This window comes from Populus euphratica, unplaced genomic scaffold, assembly GCF_000495115.2.
Source record: "Populus euphratica unplaced genomic scaffold, PopEup_1.0 scaffold113.1, whole genome shotgun sequence".
NCBI classification, from domain to species: Eukaryota; Viridiplantae; Streptophyta; class Magnoliopsida; order Malpighiales; family Salicaceae; genus Populus; species Populus euphratica.
In genome coordinates, this window is record NW_011499984.1 from 229,394 (window position 1) to 248,902 (window position 19,509).

At 37.9% G+C, this 19,509-nt stretch overlaps 1 protein-coding gene across 5 annotated transcripts; it reads left to right on the forward strand.

Moving 5' to 3' along the window:
* The first annotated feature begins 1,491 nt into the window (after nucleotides 1-1,491).
* On the forward strand, nucleotides 1,492-16,777 carry LOC105139965 (E3 ubiquitin-protein ligase UPL1-like). 5 transcript variants are annotated; one of them, XM_011046615.1, is made up of 17 exons: nucleotides 1,492-1,640; nucleotides 2,000-2,095; nucleotides 2,189-2,395; nucleotides 2,629-10,527; nucleotides 10,602-10,919; nucleotides 11,933-12,134; nucleotides 12,221-12,504; nucleotides 12,690-12,973; nucleotides 13,207-14,332; nucleotides 14,429-14,575; nucleotides 14,704-14,784; nucleotides 14,924-15,149; nucleotides 15,234-15,373; nucleotides 15,575-15,681; nucleotides 15,789-15,979; nucleotides 16,091-16,169; nucleotides 16,384-16,777. In XM_011046615.1, exons 1-15 carry the CDS (start codon nucleotides 1,605-1,607, stop codon nucleotides 15,889-15,891), a joined length of 11,256 nt encoding a protein of 3,751 aa, XP_011044917.1. In that variant the 5' UTR covers nucleotides 1,492-1,604; the 3' UTR covers nucleotides 15,892-15,979; nucleotides 16,091-16,169; nucleotides 16,384-16,777. The 5 variants fall into 5 exon arrangements, with proteins under 5 accessions (XP_011044917.1, XP_011044916.1, XP_011044915.1 ...); XM_011046614.1 differs by having other exon boundaries at nucleotides 16,088-16,774; XM_011046613.1 differs by having other exon boundaries at nucleotides 16,091-16,774.
* The last annotated feature ends 2,732 nt before the right edge of the window (nucleotides 16,778-19,509 follow it).

Sequence of the window (19,509 nt, forward strand, 5' to 3'; positions counted from 1 at the left end):
ATCATTTCTTATTTTCTCAAGCTTATTTATTTATAATTTTCACAGTTGACTAACATCATCAAGGTTTGAATTCAAAGCTTTAATAGCCTAATAAACTTTATGTTCAAGTTCCATAAGCAAGTGACAAGGTTTTTCATAGATTAGTCTATAAGGTGACATCCTTTTTGTTGTTTTATAAGTAGTTTGGCAAGCCAAAAGCGCATCATTAAGTCTTAAAAGACTAGTATTTCCTATTAGGGTTTCTTGTTTTCTTCAAGATCTGTTTGATCTCTCTATTTTCTCATACATATCATTTCTTATTTTCTCAAGCTTATTTATTTGTAATTTTCACAGTTGACTACCATCATCAAGGTTTGATTTAAAAGTTTTAATAGACCAATAAGTTTTATGTTCAAGTTCCATAAGCAAGTAATAAGGTTTTTCATAGACTAGTCTATAAGGTGATATACCTAATGTTGTTTTATAAGCAGTTTAGTAAGCCCAAAGTGTATCATTAAGTCTTAAAGACCAGTCTTTCTTATTAGGGTTCACTGTTTTCTCCAAGATTTGTTTGACCAACTACAATCTTTTATCTCTGTAATTGATCCCTCTATGAGTTATATAAATTGGTCAACTAAGAAAAACTGTAAAAAGCTTAAATTAGATTTGAGCCTTTGTTTGTGAAACCTTGTATCTTTTAGTTTTATTCCTAAAATGTTATTTTGTTTTGTTGTTTCTTATATTTAGTTAAGTGTGTTTCAAAATTGTTAGTGTTCGTTGTTCCAGGTGATGTCTTATATACTTTATCTTTCTACCTTAGGACATTGATAACAATATCTTGTTTTGGTTCGAGGGAAAAGGTAATAGTTGATATTAAAAAAAAACTAACTATGTTTTTTATTTTATACACTATTTGCAAATTTGTTGATATTAGAATGATAGAGTAAAATAGTTTTTTTTTATTTAAGTGACTCTTTAGACACATCTTAGTAAACATTCTTAATAAGATTTATCAGAATATTTTTTAAAATATTCTAGTGCTTAAAGCTTGAAGCCTTTATCTCTAAAATCAATGATGACTTGGAGTTGTTCAAAATGAGCTAGAAGTAGTTCTAAGATACCATCTTAGAAGGAGGAGAATAAATAAAAGATGATGACATTATTTATTTGAATGTAGTTGAGGTAGAGAAGTTAATAAAAAGTATTTAGGAGTTAATAATGAAAAAACTTGAAAGGAGAAAGAAAAATTAATAGAAAGTTTGAAGAAGAATGTCGGGTTATATTTAGATTTTAGAATTAGAAAAAAAATTAGTTTTTATATTTTATTTTTAAGTTGATGTAGTGTTATTTGAATTGGTTAGATTTAATCTGATGTAATTAATTTCAAGTTTTTAAAATTAAAATCAAATTAAATAATTTTTTTATTTTTTTATAACATAATTTTTTATTTTTTTTTAATTTAATGAAGTTTTTAGTTTTCTTGAAAGAAAAGCAAAACCCTCTTTCTTTTTAGCTTTATTCTCGTAGGCAGTGGTGTCCTTGTCTACTTGTCTCTCATGCTCTATATAAGAAACTCAAACCCTTTCTCTTTGTCTAATTGATTATAAATGCTTGTTTAAATCACCATGACAAAGCTTAAGAAACGGAGGTCTGCAGAAGTGGTTAGTCGGTGTTTGTTTTCTTTCACTCTTTTTTATTAATTTATCCTTTTATTTTTGTTTTAATTGGAAAATTTCATAATTATGGTTGCTATGCTGCTTATTATTCAGGAGTTCACTTTAGATTAATCCGCTTCTGCTTGTTTATAATTTTGAAGCGGTAGAATTTTATGCTATAGCTGTAAGGGATTGCTAAATTTGAAATGGTTCTTTCTAGAGAATTGTCTACCTTGTATAGAAAAGGAAATCTGTTGGTTTGCAAGTCTTTTATGTCCATATATATATTAACATTTTGGTTGAGTTTGTTTTCCCACAGTGTTTGCATGCTGTTAAATAACGTTGTGTCCTTTGATTTGTGTCAGCCTCCCAAAATTAAGTCCTTCATCAATGGTGTTATTACCAGTCCACTTGAGAATATAGAAGAACCCCTAAAAGGTTTTGTTTGGGAGTTCGATAAGGTAACTTTACATCCTTTAACTTACAAAGTATGAGGGTTGCTTTTATGCAGATTTATGAATGGGTTGATTTAATTTCATTTCACACTGCTGCAGGGAGATTTTCATCATTGGGTTGATCTTTTTAATCATTTTGATTCATATTTTGAGAAGCGCATAAAACCAAGAAAAGACTTACAGGTTGAAGACAACTTCTTGGAATCTGATCCTCCCTTTCCAAGAGAAGCTCTTCTTCAAATTCTTCGTGTTATCAGAATAATTTTAGAGAACTGCACAAATAAGCACTTTTATAGTTCTTATGAGGTATTGTTGTTCCTATATGAAATACATCTTGTGTGTTTAATAGTTGGGCAAACAGTGCTGCTTCTGTTTTTCTTTTATCAGTTAGGCTGTGGTTTTCGTTCAGTATCCTTTGTATATGTTTTTAGTGGTGATAAAATACCATCACAGGCATGTTTTAAGGGCTTCTATAACACTTGCCTTTTTTACCCTCAATTCCATAAAAAAATTCTTCTCTATTTCCTCTGTTTTTGCAGCAGCATCTTTCTAACCTTCTTGCTTCCACTGATGCGGACATAGTAGAGGCTTCCTTGCAGACTCTTGCAGCTTTTTTGAACAAGACTCTTGGAAGATATTCCATTAAAGATTTGTCTTTGAATACAAAGTTATTTTCTCTTGCACAAGGCTGGGGAGGAAAGGATGAGGGTCTTGGATTGGTTGCGTCTACTACACAAAATGGATGTGACCCTATTGCTTATGAGTTAGGTTGCACCCTTCATTTTGAGTTCTATGCATTGAACGATCTGTCAAGTCAGTTCAGTGCCATAGAACAGCCAAGTCAGGGTTTACAAATTATTCATTTACCTAATGTTGATACTTGTTCAGAGACAGATTGTGAGCTTTTGAATAAGTTAGTTGTAGAATATAAAGTACCTCCCAGCTTAAGATTTTCTTTATTGACAAGATTGCGGTTCGCAAGGGCGTTTCGTCCTTTGGTTTCTTGCCAATTGTACACATGCATCCGTTTGTATGCTTTCATTGTTCTTGTTCAGGCAAGCAGTGATGCTGATGATCTAGTTTCTTTCTTCAACTCTGAGCCTGAGTTTGTCAATGAATTAGTTTCACTATTGAGCTATGAAGATGAAGTGCCTGAGAAAATTCGAATTCTTTGTTTGTTATCATTGGTTGCTCTTTCTCAAGATCGATCCCGCCAATCAACTGTCTTGGCTGCTGTCACATCTGGTGGTCACCGCGGCATCCTGTCCAGCCTCATGCAAAAAGCCATTGATTCTGTTATCAGTGATTCATCAAAATGGTCTGTTGATTTTGCTGAAGCTCTACTATCTCTTGTCACTGTTTTGGTCTCATCATCATCAGGTTGCTCAGCCATGCGCGAGGCAGGGTTTATTCCAACTCTTCTACCCCTCCTCAAGGATACAGACCCACAGCATTTGCATTTGGTAGCTACAGCCGTGCATATTCTAGAGGCATTCATGGATTACAGTAATCCTGCAGCCGCATTATTCAGAGAGTTGGGTGGTTTGGATGATACTATCTCTCGACTGAAGGTAGAAGTGTCTCATGTAGAAAATTGTTCAAAGCAACAAGGTGAAGATTCTGATTCAAGGACAAGGAATTTGCAAATAGCTGCAAGTGCTTCCTCAGAGCTTGATAGTATGCTTCCACTGTATTCTGAAGCATTAGTTGCTTATCATCGACGTTTACTGATGAAAGCTTTGCTAAGGGTGATATCCCTTGGAACATATGCTGCTGGGAACATTTCTCGTATTTATGGATCCGAGGAGAGTTTGTTGCCCCAATGCCTATGTCTAATCTTCAGACGAGCAAAAGATTTTGGTGGAGGGGTGTTTTCACTTGCAGCAACTGTCATGAGTGATCTAATTCACAAAGATCCTACCTGTTTCCCTATCTTAGATGCAGCTGGTCTTCCTTCTGCTTTTTTGAATGCAATAATGGATGGTGTTCTATGCTCTTCAGAAGCCATAATGTGTATACCTCAGTGTTTGGATGCCCTATGCCTGAATAATAATGGTCTTCAGGCTGTAAAGGATCGGAATGCTCTAAGGTGTTTCGTGAAAATATTTACATCCAAAATGTATTTGCATGCCCTTTTTGGTGAGGCACCGGGGTCCTTGTCTACTGGACTGGATGAACTCATGCGCCATGCTTCCTCATTACGAGGACCTGGAGTGGATATGTTGATTGAGATCCTAAATGTCATTACAAAAATTGGGTCTGGGGTCGATGGTTCTTGCCCATCCACTGATCCGTCCTGCTCTGCTCCTGTTCCAATGGAAACTGATGCTGAAGAAAGGAGTCTGGTTCTGTCAGATGATAGGGGGAGTTTCAGGATGGAAACCTTGGAGCAGACCACTGAGCAGTCAACTGATACTACAGCATCAAATGTTGACTCACTTTTTCCTGAATGTTTAAGCAATGTTGCTCATCTTCTTGAAACAGTTCTCCAGCATTCTGACACATGTCATATATTTGTTGAGAAGAAGGGAATTGATGCTGTTCTGCAGTTATTTACTTTGCCTTTAATGCCCATTTCAACATCGATTGGTCAGATCATATCTGTTGCGTTTAAGAACTTCTCACATCAGCATTCTGCTTCCTTGGCTAGGGCAGTATGTGCCTTCTTGAGAGAACATCTAAAATCAACAAATGAACTATTAGTTTCAGTTGCGGGGACTCATCTTGCTGTGGTTGAATCTGCTAAGCAAGCTAAGGTTCTGAGATATCTTTCCAGCCTTGAAGGTATACTTTCTCTCTTGAATTTTTTGTTGAAGGGGAATAGTACATTTGTCTCTGAATTGGGCACTGCAGATGCTGATGTGTTGAAGGATATTGGGATGGCATACCGGGAAATAATTTGGCAAGTTTCTCTGTATAATGACTCCAAAGTGGATGAAAGGAGAAATGCAGAACAGGGGACTGGCCTGTCTTCATCAACTGCTGTGGTAAGAGAAAGTGACGATGCCGCAAACATTCCAGTTGTGAGATACATGAACCCAGTTTCTATTAGGAATGGTTCTCAGTCCCTTTGGGGTGGGGAACGTGAATTTCTCTCAGTCATTCGTTCAGGCGAAGGCTTGCACCTCCGTAGTCGACATGGCTTGGCACATATACGAAGTGCGAGGACTGGTCAGCACTTGGATGCTTTAAGCATTGACTCTGAGATCCCATCAGATGAACCAGAGACATCTTTGCCAAAGTTGAAAAGTAGAACTCCTGATGAGATTCTAAACAAATTGGCCTCTGTATTATGTTCTTTCTTTTCTGCCCTTTTGAAGGGATTTACATCTCCAAACCGTCGAAGGGCTGATCTAGAGTTGTTGAGTGCAGTTTCAAAGACCCTTGGAACTACCTTGGCTAAAATATATCTTGAGGCTCTCAGCTTCTCAGGGTATTCTACTGCTGGACTTGATACATCACTGTCAGTTAAGTGCCAATATCTTGGAAAGGTTGTTGATGACATGGCAACCCTCACATTTGACAGCAAGAGGCGTACTTGTTATGCATCAATGGTCAATAATTTTTATGTACATGGAACCTTTAAGGAGCTGCTTACTACATTTGAAGCTACAAGTCAACTGTTATGGACACTACCTTACCCTTTTCCTCGCCCCTCAGTTGACCATGAGAAGGCAGGTGAAGGAAATAATTTGTCTCACAGCACATGGCTACTTTACACTTTACACAGCTACTGCCATGTGCTCGAGTATTTTGTTAACTCCTCTCTGCTTTTATCTTCAACATCTGGATCCCAAGTTCAACTACTTGTTCAGCCTGTTGCAGCTGGTTTGTCAAGTGGGCTATTTCCTGTTCCTAAGGACCCTGAAGTCTTTGTTCGCATGCTGCAGTCTCAGGTTCTGGATGTCATGTTATCTGTCTGGAACCACCCGATGTTTCCAAGTTGCAGCACTGGCTTCATTTCTTCTATTGTGTCACTTGTTACGCACATATACTCTGGTGTTGGAGATGTCAAAAGGAATCGAAGTGGCATTGCAGGAAGAACAAACCAAAGGTTCATGCTCCCACCACCCGATGAAAATACAATTGCTATGATTGTTGAGATGGGCTTTACAAGGGCAAGAGCTGAAGAGGCACTGAGACGGGTGGAAACAAATAGTGTTGAAATGGCCATGGAGTGGCTGTTTAGTCATGCTGAGGATCCTGTGCAGGAGGATGATGAGTTAGCTCGGGCACTTGCGCTATCACTAGGAAGTTCATCTGAAGGATTGAAAATTGACGATGAGGATAATTCAATAGATGCCGTGACAGAAGAAGGACAAATGACGGTGCCTCCTGTTGAAGATATTCTTGCTGCATCTGTGAAGTTGTTTCAGAGTAGTGATACAATGGCATTCTCTTTGACGGATTTGCTTGTGACCCTTTGCAATCGGAACAAAGGAGCAGACCGTCTAAAGGTGGCATCCTATCTTATTGAGCAGCTAAAGCTTTGCCCATTGGATTTTTCCAAGGATTCCAGTGCACTGTGTATGATTTCACATATTTTAGCATTGCTCCTTTTTGAAGATGGAACTGTTCGAGAAAGTGCAGCACAGAATGGTATAGTTGCTGCTGTAACAAATGTCTTGATGAATTTCAAGGCTAGAAATGCATCAGGGAGTGAAATTCTTATCCCAAAATGCATTAGTGCTTTACTGCTCATCTTAGATAACATGTTGCAATCCAGGTCTAGAATCTCTTCTGAAACTACTGGAGGAGCCCAGACAGTATCTCTGCCTGACTCATCAGTTCTGGCATCAGGTACAGAAAAAAAGGTGGCTTCAGACTTTCCTGAGAAAGAATCTGGCACAGCACTTGAGAAATTATTGGGGAAGTCAACTGGTTACCTGACTATTGAAGAGAGTCGTGAAGCACTACTTGTTGCCTGTGACTTGATGAAACAGCATGTTCCTGCTGTGATCATGCAGGCTATTCTGCAGTTATGTGCTCGCTTGACAAAAACTCATGTTTTAGCATTGCAATTTCTTGAAAATGGAGGGTTAACTGCTCTATTTAGTATTCCACGAAGTTGTTTCTTCCCTGGATATGACACTGTTGCATCTGCCATCATTCGGCACCTCCTTGAAGATCCTCATACCCTACAAACTGCCATGGAATTGGAGATACGTCAAACTTTGATCAGAAATCGCCATGCTGGGCGTATTTTCCCAAGGACATTTTTAACATCTATGGCACCTGTTATTTCCAGAGATCCTGTGGTTTTTATGAAAGCTGCAGCTGCAGCTTGTCAGTTGGAATCATCAGGAGGGAGTACTTTTGTGGTATTATTGAAGGAAAGAGAGAAGGAAAGGGACAAATCAAAAGCTTTAGGTGCTGAAGAATCTGTCCGAATTTCTGAGAATAAGATGCATGATGGTTCAGGTAAATGTGCCAAAGGCCATAAAAAGATTCCGGCCAATCTTACTCAAGTAATGGATCAGCTTCTTGATATAGTTCTGAAACATCCTTTGCCAAAAAGTCCAGATGGTTGTGTTGGTGATTTAAATTCGATGAATGTGGATGAACCTGCTACGAAGTTAAAGGGAAAATCCAAGGTTGACGATACAAAGAAAATGGAGTCTGAATCTGAAAGATCTGCTGGACTGGCTAAAGTGACTTTTGTTCTCAAGGTGTTGAGTGATGTTCTTCTTATGTATGTGCATGCAGTTGGGGTCATACTGAGACGAGATTTGGAATTCTGTCATCTGCGGGGATCTAATCAAACAGATAGTTCTGGGCAAGGTGGGATAATTCATCACATCTTACACCAGTTGATTCTAATATCTACAGATAAATCTGCAGGACCTGATGAATGGAGAGACAAATTATCTGAAAAAGCTTCTTGGTTCATTGTTGTTTTGTGTGGCCGATCTGGTGAAGGGCGGAGGCGAGTGATTAATGAACTTGTGAAAGCTATGTCTTCATTCTCAAACTTGGAGAGCAATTCACATAAAAACATTTTGTTACCTGATAAAAAGGTTTTTGCTTTTTCTGATTTGGTATATTCAATTTTGTCCAAAAATGCATCCTCCAGCCACTTACCTGGTTCTGGATGCTCACCGGATATAGCGAAAAGCATGATAGATGGAGGAATGGTGCAGTCTCTTACTAGCATTCTTCAAGTGATTGATTTGGACCATCCTGATGCTCCTAAAATTGTCAATCTTCTATTGAAGGCTTTGGAAAGTCTGTCAAGGGCTGCCAATGCTAGTGAGCAAGTTCTTAAATCTGAGGGTCTGAACAAGAAGAAAACGACTGTGTCAAATGGAAGATGTGATGAACAGACAGTGGCATCAACTGTGGAGACTACAGAGCATAATCAGAATAGCGGTGCCACACAGGAAGCCCCAGATGAGGAGGATACTGACATTCAGCAACAGCAAGGAACTACTCATGTTGAGGGTAATGATTGTGCACATCAAAATCAGCCAGCAGAGCAGGACATGAGGACAGAGTCGGAAGATACAGTGCCAACCAATCCATTGGTGGAGATTGGAATGGATTTCATGCATGAAGAAGTGGAAGAGGGTGGTGTGTTGCACAACACTGACCAAATTGAGATGACTTTTCGTGTTGAGAACAGGGCTGGTGATGATATGGGTGATGAGGATGAAGACATGGGAGATGATGGTGATGAGGATGAGGATGAGGACGAGGATGAGGGAGAGGACGAGGATGAGGATATTGCTGAAGATGGTGCTGGCATGATGTCTCTTGCTGACAGTGATGTGGAAGATCATGATGATACTGGCTTGGCAGATGACTATAATGATGATGAGATGATTGACGAAGAAGATGATTTTCATGAGAATCGTGTTATAGAGGTCAGGTGGAGGGAGGCCGTTGATGGGTTGGATCATTTGCAGGTACTTGGTCAGCCTAGAGCTTCAAGTGGTCTGATTGATGTTGCTGCTGAGCCATTTGAAAGGGTGAATGTGAATGATCTTTTTGGTCTTCGCAGGCCTTTGGGTTTTGATCGTCGACGTCAGAGTCCCAGGTCTTCCTTTGAGCGGTTTGTCACAGAAGCAAATGGATTTCAGCATCCTCTGCTGTTAAGGCCATCCCAGTCAGAAGATCTGGTTTCTTCAGGTGGGCATTCATCCAGGGGTTTAGAAGCTTTGTCATATGGGAGCTTTGATGTACCTCATTTTTTTATGTTTGATGCTCCTGTTCTTCCATTTGAACATGTACCTAGTAGTATATTTGGTGATCGTTCAGGTAGGTCAGCATCCCCACCTTTGTCTGATTCTTCATTAGGAATGGACTTGTTGCGTACACAGGGGCGGAGAGGGCCTGGTGATGGAAGGTGGACTGATGATGGTCAGCCACAAGCAGGTGCCCGATCTGCTGCCATTGCACAAGCAATAGAGGAGCAGTTCATATCACAGCTGTGCAGTGTACCTACAACCAATGCTCCCATTGAGAGGCAGTTCCAGAATTCAGGAGTCCAGGAGAATCAACCATTTCATAATCCACCATCCAATGATGGCCAAGTAGTGGTGTATGATGATAACACCAGCAGTCAACAAAATGAAGTTCAGCAAGGAAATGGCAATGAAGTTACCCACTATCAGCCTGATCCAACAGCTGAAACCATTCCTTGCAATGAGCAGGTTGATTCTCGGTCTTCATTCAGTGATTCAGGTGAAGATTTACAGGTGGATGAACCTATGTTAGCTCAACCAATTTCTCTGAACAGTACACCAAATGGTCTTGACAACATGGAAATTGGAGATGGTGATGGCACTGCATGTGATCAAGTCGAGACAATGCCAGAGCATGTCAACTCTGCAGAACATCATGCTTCTTTGCAATGCGAAGGGGTCCCTGAAGCACATGCAAGTCTCAATGATGTGCCTGTTCAGGATGTCAGATCCTCAACAGATGATCAGTGCAATAATCCTTTGTTGGCCAATTCTGTTTCAATGATGCCTGATGTGGATCAGATGAATGCTGATGTTGAAATGACTGGGGCTGATGCTGGAGGAAATCGGCCTGGGCAATCCATGCCTGCTTCTGAACAAGGTGCTGACGAGACATCATCCAGGCAAGAGACATTGGTTGCTCAGGATGCTACCCAGGCTGATCAAAGTGGTATAGATAATGAGACTCCCACTACAAGCGCAATTGACCCAACTTTCCTGGAGGCATTACCTGAAGATTTACGAACAGAAGTTCTAGCTTCCCAGCAGGCTCAGTCTGTTCAACCTCCAACTTATGCTCCACCTTCTGTTGAAGATATTGATCCTGAATTTTTGGCTGCTCTTCCTCCAGACATCCAAGCAGAGGTTTTGGCACAACAACGAGCACAGCAGATTGCACAGCAGGATGAAGGACAACCTGTTGACATGGATAATGCTTCAACAATTGCTACTTTTCCTGCTGGTGTGCGTGAAGAGGTTTTTGTTTTTTAACTTAGCCTGCAATTGCTTCTTGAATAATGATAAACCTCTTATGATTGCTTTTTATCCAGGTGCTTTTGACTTCTTCAGAAGCAGTATTATCAGCATTACCTTCTCCATTACTTGCCGAAGCCCAAATGCTAAGGGACCGAGCAATGAGTCACTATCAGGCTCACAGCCTGTTTGGTAGTAGCCACAGGCTAAATAGTCGTAGAAATGGTTTGGGATTTGATAGGCAAACAGTGATGGACAGGGGTGTTGGTGTTACAATTGGACAGAGGGCTGCTTCTGCAAAAGCAGATGGCATGAAGATGAATGAAATTGAAGGCGAGCGACTTTTGGATACCAATGCATTGAAAGCTTTGATCCACCTACTAAGGATGGCACAGGTAATTGGTGATCTCTGCATATTATGTTTCACTGGAAAGCAATTTTGCATTCTTGCTATTTGGGAGATGAAAATGGCTTAGAATTATTTTATATGTAGTTTTAGTTAATTCTGAATTTTAGTGTTTTGATTAATTCTAGAAGATTAATAGTCTAGTCAAAAGAATGAATGGTGACTGAATTAATCTGTTCAAGCAACTGTAGACTTATGTTTCTGTGGTCCTCCATTAAGTAGTTCTTCATGATCAAAAACTTTACAAAGTTACATTTTATTAAAACCTTAATGTTATGATCCATACATCAATGAACATTAAACTTTAGATGGACCCTAATAGTAACTTGTATCATGCCATTTTATACAATGTTTGAAGAGTTTGTGTTTCCCTTGAAAGTTGTGCAGTTTTTCCCAGTTCAGTGTGTATTTTCTTAGAAAGCTAGTGATTCAAGGCTGTTTGTGAGAAAAGATGAATCTTTGGTTCTTGCTTCCTCATATTCAGTTTTGATTGATTTGGATGAATAGAAGTAGATAAGGGATTTAATTTGAGGATTAATATTTTTCTGTGCTCAGAGCTCATAATGAGTCAGGGGTTTTATTATATTGGGGTAGATGCGATACTAGGTAATCTCTTTTTGCTTCTGTGAGCTAGCAGGAGCTGAATTGCAAGTACTGCATAGCTTGACTGGTTCTGGCTTACTTTGTTGTTTCACACTAAAGTTCCAGTAAAATTAAGGATGTGCTTCTCTTTTCCATAGAAGCTTGCTTAGTTCCTCTTTCTGACTGTCAGTTATTAGAGGTTTGCACTTAGAGCTCTTGGATTTCATGTAAATTCAAAGAATTTATGTTTGAGAATGTCCATTGTTCAGACTGAATAATGCCAAATCTTTTAATTTAAGGTTTTTTTAAGTTTTTTCTGCATAATGATCTTACAATATAGTCATGACATCTCTACTGCATCATGATATTTTTCTAACCTGGGTTTTCTTTTTTCAATCATTATTATTTCTATGATGTTAGCCCCTCGGGAAAGGCCTTCTACAGAGACTTCTGTTAAACCTTTGTGCACATAGTGCTACAAGGACAAGTTTAGTTTGTCTCTTGCTCAATATGATTAAACCCGAGGCTGAAGGGTCAGTCAGTGGATTGGCAGCAATTAACTCCCAGAGGCTTTATGGTTGTCAGTCAAATGTTGTTTATGGTCGATCGCAGTTGATGGATGGTATTTTTTTCCCCATCTGTTTTAATCATATTTTTTTCCAATTGACTTATGTTTTAAATTATCAATTCTGATTGTTTTCTTTACAGGTCTTCCTCCCTTGGTTTTGCGTCGAGTTCTGGAAATCTTGACCTATTTGGCTACAAATCATTCTTCTATTGCCAATATGTTGTTCTACTTTGATCCCTCAATTGTTCTGGAGCCACTAAGTCCAAAATATCTGGAAACCAAGATTGATAAAGGCAAGGAGAAAATTGGAGATGGAGATAATTCGTTAGAACCTTTGGGCGATACTGATAATGTTCCTTTGATCCTTTTTCTGAAGCTGTTGAATCGACCACTTTTTCTACACAGCACTACTCATCTTGAGCAGGTATGAGCAATCTGGTTCGGAAGTGGTTTGACATCTCTTTACTTTTCTTGATCCAATTTGTATATTTAGTAGTTTGGCTCATGTTTCGTTGTAGCATGTTTTCCCTATATTGATGGTATAATCTTTATCCTTTCTTCTAATATATTTCTTGATTTCATGCATTAGACAAATTCGTTGTGGTGCAGGTCATGGGATTGCTTCAAGTAGTAGTTTTCACGGCAGCATCAAAATTAGACAGCCATGCCCAATCTGGACAGGCAAGGGAGACTTCTCAAAAACAAACTGCCGGTGAAGTTCCTGGTGGTGTTCAAAGTGTTCCACCATTGGTAGCAGAATCAAGTCAAGAGGACAAGGCTGCCAGTTCTGGGTCCATTTCTAATGGAAATAGGAGCATTGATGCATGCAGTGTTTTCTCGAAGTTACCACAACCTGAGTTGAGCAATCTGTGCAGCCTTCTTGGTTGTGAAGGGTACTTTCAGGCTTTAATTCTTATATCTAACATTTTGAAAGATCCATGTCTTAACAGTCAACTTAACGTGCTCATTTTTTTGGTCAATCCATCATTAGTGATGTGCCATTCATTTATCTATATATCTTTTTTTTATTTTAGTTATCTCCCTTCATCTCTGTTTTTCTTTATTTATTTTTTTTTCATGTGAATTTGTCAATGAATCACTAATCTGTTCCATTGACTAAATTCAGGCTGTCAGATAAAGTGTATATGCTAGCTGGAGAAGTGCTTAAGAAGTTGGCCTCAATTGTTGCAACCCATCGTAAATTCTTTACTTCAGAGCTTTTAGAATTAGCTCATGGATTAAGCAATTCAGCTGTCAGTGAGCTTGTCACCTTGAGGAACACTCACATGCAATGTCTAAGTGCTGGCTCCATGGCCGGGGCAGCAATCCTACGTGTGCTACAGGCACTCAGCTCACTCACCTCACTCACTATTGATGAGAATATGGACCTTGAGAGTGGTGGGGAACAGGAGGAGCAAGCTACCATGTGGAACTTAAGTATTGCACTTCAGCCATTGTGGCTAGAATTGAGTGAATGTATTAGTTTGACAGAGACACGGCTTGTTCAGAGCACTTTCAGTCCAACTGTATCAAATATAAATGTAGGGGAGCTTGTACAGGGGGGCTCTTCTTCATCCCCTCTTCCTCCTGGAACCCAGAGGCTCTTGCCTTTCATTGAAGCTTTCTTTGTTTTGTGTGAAAAGCTACAGGCAAACCAATCTGTTATGCAACAAGATCTCATGACCATAACTGCTAGAGAAGTCAAAGAATCTTCTGGGAGCTCCTCCTCAACCACTGCATGCTTCAGAGATTCTCAGAGAAAGCTTGATGGTGTTGTCACATTTTCCAGATTTGCTGAGAAGCATCGCCGGCTTTTGAATACTTTTATAAGGCAGAATCCTGGCTTGTTGGAGAAATCACTTTCTATGATGCTGAAGGCTCCCAGACTTATTGATTTTGATAACAAGAGAGCATATTTCCGCACCAGAATAAAGCAACAGCATGAGCAACACCGTTCTGGTCCTCTGCGGATAAGTATCCGGCGCACATATGTTTTGGAGGATTCATACAATCAATTGAGGATGCGACCTTATCAGGATCTCAGGGGAAGATTGAATGTGCAGTTCCAAGGTGAAGAGGGTATTGATGCTGGGGGTTTGACAAGAGAATGGTATCAATTGCTGTCAAGGGTTGTATTTGACAAGGGAGCATTGCTTTTCACAACTGTCGGGAATGATGTAACTTTTCAGCCAAACCCTAATTCTGTTTATCAGACAGAACATCTGTCTTATTTCAAGTTTGTGGGCCGTGTGGTAATGCTTCGGAACTTGTTTCTTCTGAAATAGATTGTACCACTGTTGTTGAATTAGGTAGTTTTCTGATTTTATTGCTTATGAGCTTTTGTGTAGGTTTCCAAGGCACTGTTTGATGGGCAACTTTTGGATGTTTACTTTAGTCGGTCTTTCTACAAGCATATTCTTGGTGCAAAGGTGACATACCATGACATAGAGGCTGTTGATCCTGACTATTACAAGAATTTGAAGTGGATGCTGGAGGTTAGTGAATTTAATCTGTGATCCCCTCTTCTGAATTCAGTTGTGCTTTTGCCCACATTTTGCTGTGGAGTGAGTTTTTCCCCAGTGCATGACAGTTATTATCTTCTGCTGTATCTCATCTGTGTCAGAATGATGTGAGTGATATACCTGACTTGACATTCAGCATGGATGCTGATGAGGAGAAGCACATCCTTTATGAGAAAACTCAGGTACTCTCAGCATGTGATACCTTGTATTGTTATCAATATTCTTGTTATGGGTTTATCCTCTTTCTGGGCATGAACATGGTTCTAAGTTTTATGTGGCTCCTGAGCTTGCATTTATTCGTGCTTTTTTTCTTGGAAAAAGGTTACTGATTATGAGCTTAAACCTGGAGGAAGAAACATAAGGGTTACTGAAGAAACAAAGCATGAGTATGTAGACCTTGTTGCTGATCATATATTGACAAACGCCATTCGTCCTCAGATTAATTCCTTCCTAGAAGGTTTTAATGAATTGGTGCCAAGGGAACTTATTTCCATTTTCAATGATAAAGAGCTTGAGCTACTAATCAGTGGACTTCCTGAAATTGATTGTGAGTTGGCTTTTTTGTTATCACGTTCAATTTATATGGTTCTTTTTTCTTTGAAATACCTGACCAGTAACACTGCTGTTGCAGTGGATGATCTGAAGGCCAACACTGAGTATACTGGCTATACTTCAGCATCTGTTGTTGTTCAATGGTTTTGGGAGGCTGTCAAAGGTTTTAACAAGGAAGATATGGCCAGACTACTGCAGTTCGTCACTGGAACATCAAAGGTGATTTGTTGTACTGTATACTTGGATATTCTATGAATATGTTTCATATGATGTATTCTAACAGATACATAATTGGTCACCTCATTGTATATTTTGCATGATAAATGTTTTTGTTGAATTGGTGTTTAGGTTTGTGCATGATTTTAGCAGATCAACTATCTGAACTTGGAATTTTGGTAAAAACTAACTGTGGGTTTTCAGGTTCCATTGGAGGGTTTCAAGGCATTGCAGGGTATCTCTGGTCCCCAAAAGCTTCAGATTCACAAAGCCTATGGGGCTCCTGAGCGTTTGCCTTCAGCTCACACATGGTCAGCTAGAAGCCCTGTGCTGTTATGGTTACGTAAAAGCCCAAAATTTGCTCCTGATATTGGAATTTTCTGTTGGTCCTTGTTATTTTTTTGTTTTCTTTTTCCAGCTTCAATCAGCTAGACCTTCCTGAGTATACCTCCGGGGAACAGCTTCAAGAACGCTTGCTGCTTGCTATTCATGAAGCCAGTGAAGGATTTGGATTTGGTTAAACGAGTTTAACATGTTGGCTGGGATAATCAACAATCAGTCTATAAGATATGATGTATTATCTTATATTTATTCTTGTTTACATCATCTGTAAGTTTTCCACCACCTAATTTTTTTGGACAAATTTTGCAGATATGTTGTTTCTGTATCCAATAACTCAACAGTAACTGTTTTTTATTCGATTAAATTTCCATGCAACAGATTGAGGATTGACTCAAAGTGGACAAGGATTAGCATGATATAAAAGGCTGTAGTGGTTCCTCAAATTTGCATCAGCACGGTAACTGAAGCTCTGTTGTAACTATCAGCTGGGAAATACGTATCTTTTTTTGGGTTACTTGCCATGGCAGGCATATGGGGATAAGTCTCTCGTTCCATTGTTTATACAAGTTTTGTTCATTACTGTTAATATTCTTTAATGTGCATTATATCTTGATGGATAACTTATCTAGAAGTTGCATGTTTTCTTTCCTCACTGCTTTTCTCCTTGAAAGGATTCTTCAACTGGTGCCAAAACTCAATTCGAATGTTGGATACCTGATTTCTGTCAGTCGAAGATTATACAAACTACTTCTGCAATCAGGCTGGTTTGTCGGTGAATTGAATAAAAATAATAGAAAATTGAGGTCTTAAAAGACTGCAAACAAGAGGCTAAGAACAAAAAGATTTGACATGTTGGGAAACTCTGCAGTCAAGCATCGGCCAAGGCAAGAATTCCAACGAACCAGGTCATGTTACTTCTGACTCGAACGCTCGTAAATCAATGTCAGCACTTGTACTTTCTTGCATTATATTGAATATATATTTTTATCAATGTTTTCCTATACATTGAATTAGATTTGAGAAATCTAATGGTATGATTCTATTTTGAAGGGTGGTTGATAAGCTTACAAGTCCCTCTGCTTTTATAAACTCTTCTTTAATGTGGTTCTCCGTTTCTTAATTTTATTAACATGGTACTTCTACTCATCCCTAGCTATAAACACTAAAACAATTATTATTTATGCAATTAATTTGATTTGATCAAATTAACTTTTTAAAATTATAATTCAACTTTATTTTAATTTTTTTCAATTAAAACCTAAATTAATTTGAAAAATCATTTTTTCTTGTAATTAAGTCCTTACCTATTTAAATTTGTATTTCTTTACTCAATAAAAATATTTTTACCAATGGACCTTTTTGTCAATTAGAATTGAGTTGTTAATTTTGTTAATCTTATACATTTTGGCTCTTCAACTTTTTCACTTGTTATTGTGGTCCTTCATTTCCAACTTGAGCAATCCTCTAGACTTTTTTTCCTATATATTTTCTTGTGTTTTGGATTTTCTTTTTTCTTTTTCTATTCTCTCCTTTTCTTGATTTTTTGTGAGGTTAAAAGTGGTTAGCAACATGCTCTTTCTTAGTTTTGTTGTAAATAATTATATCATCAAAGAAAACAAGAACAAAATTTTCTAAGATAAGATATGAATACCTCATTCATAAGTTCTTAAAATGTGGATGAGGTATTGTTGAGCCTAAGGCTCACTAGGAATTTGTAATGACCTTCATTAGTTCAAAATAATCTTAGGAATATCTTTATTCTTCATTCCAATGTGATAAAACCCAAACCTCAAGTCTACAAAGGATTTTGACCCATATACCAGTAGAACTAGTGCTGAAAATGGGTTTTGGTTGGGCTTGATGGTTCCTAACAGAATTAATTCCTTGACTATCTTTCTATTTCAACCTTTTAATAATGAAGGTCTCACATTTATTAGTTAGTGAAGTTCACTTTTATATGACAATATCTTTCTGAAGGTAGTTCTTTAGGTTCTTGAAAAGCTTCTCCGAACTCTCTAAGTAATTCTTAGGTATTTTGTTTTCTCGATCGTGGGATTGTGGGCCTCCTTGTGTCCACCAAAGCCACATCCAACTGACTATTAATTATGATATTTGGATTTTCATGGTCCTAAGATTAGGTCAATTGTCATAATATGCGTGATATTGAATGACAGAGCTGTACACATTATTATTTTTATTCCATCTTATCCATAACAAATTACATTATTAATTGATTATTAATCTAAAACATATTTATATTTGTTGATCTCATTTAAGATTCAAGGTAAATCTCATTTTGTGAAAATATCTTTATCTTATTAAGTTAAATTTTAATTATTTTAAGGCTAAAATTTTAGTATTGTATTTATTTTTTTATTTTTGTATTTTGAATATTTGAAGGTATATTTTACAATGTAATTTTATACCCTAAAATATTGAAGTCTACAGCTAAATTTTCAAATAAAAAATTCAAATAAAAAATTAATTGTTGTGGGATTTTTGATATTTTGACTAATGGATAATTATAAATTGGTTAAAATATTCATTTAAAACATGATAAAAATATGATTATATTTTTTTAGCATGAAAAATCTTTAGGCATATTTTTTATCTTTAAAAAAAATGTATTAAGATATGTCTGATATGTTGGATAAACTTGAGGTCCAAGCCCAGCTAACCAGTTGAGGGGCTGATTAATAGGCTGGGTTAGGTTGAGCGTCCCGCAAACTCTGCATTAAATGCCTGCGGTGCTACTTGGTCACAATGCAGAGGCTGGCATTACTGTATGAGCTTGTTAAGTAGACCAAAATGAACCGGTGACTGCATCTACAATATGTCTGAGCATGAGGCCGGCCCAGGAGAAGGCCCAAACATATTGGCCTCATAAGCATGCAGCAGATTCAAAAAGGGCCTCTTTCACATGGCCTTTGTTCTCATTTTTAGTGAGCTGCCACGAGACCCACCTTGGATGGCAACACACCCGCTCACAGAACAACAGCAGGCATGTGATCACCAATGGAGTGATCGAGTTACCGAGAAGAGAGCAGCGGCAGTGCTCCTATTGCCATAATGGAACAGATATGAAGAGGCGAATTCACTGCCCTCCCTATGGCATGACAGTATGTTCACTCCCATTTTTTTTCTTTTAGGTCCTTGAAGTTATTGGAATATAGCAGTGTTTTAACTGCTACGAAGCAAAAATGCTTTCTAAAATTCTTATTATTCTTGCAGGGATATAGCAGTATCTTAACCGCCATATCAACACTTTATTAATGAAATCTAAGACTTTAATCCACTATAAACAAAATAAAAAAAAAATCTACAAGTCATGGATGGTTTACGTAAAAGGAGTTTTATTATAATTAATCACATTGTTTATGCTCCCACATCAAGTTGTTCATCCCACAATTCATACCCTTTTTTTTTCTTTTAGGTCCTTGAAGTTATTAATTATTTGCACTTTAATCAATAGACTTTATTTATTTATTTATTCCCATTTTAGTCCGTCTAGGTTATATTTTCCATGGTTTTATATGTTGGGTTTTGCTTCGCATTACAAGCTCTTGCATATTCAATGTGGAAAAGATTGTTACTACATTCCATTAAACATTGATATTACCATTGCAATTATAGAGTTTAAGTAAAAAAATAATAATAATTAAAACGACTGTGATTGACATCGGAAAAAGAAAACTTTTTCATATTTAACATTCTAAACTTTGATAATGGTAATTTTTTATGTTTATATTTATTCATAAAAATATATTTGTTTAATATTTCAATTCTTAATTTTAAAG

What these genes read in the sequence shown, in the direction of transcription:
- LOC105139965 (XM_011046615.1), top strand. Translation starts at nt 1,605, where the DNA reads ATGACAAAGCTTAAGAAACGGAGGTCTGCAGAAGTG. An exon ending in GCACTACTCATCTTGAGCAG is followed by an intron (nt 12,505 to 12,689) that starts GTATGAGCAATC and finishes GTTGTGGTGCAG; the next exon opens with GTCATGGGATTGCTTCAAGT. An exon ending in TCGTCACTGGAACATCAAAG is followed by an intron (nt 15,374 to 15,574) that starts GTGATTTGTTGT and finishes GTGGGTTTTCAG; the next exon opens with GTTCCATTGGAGGGTTTCAA.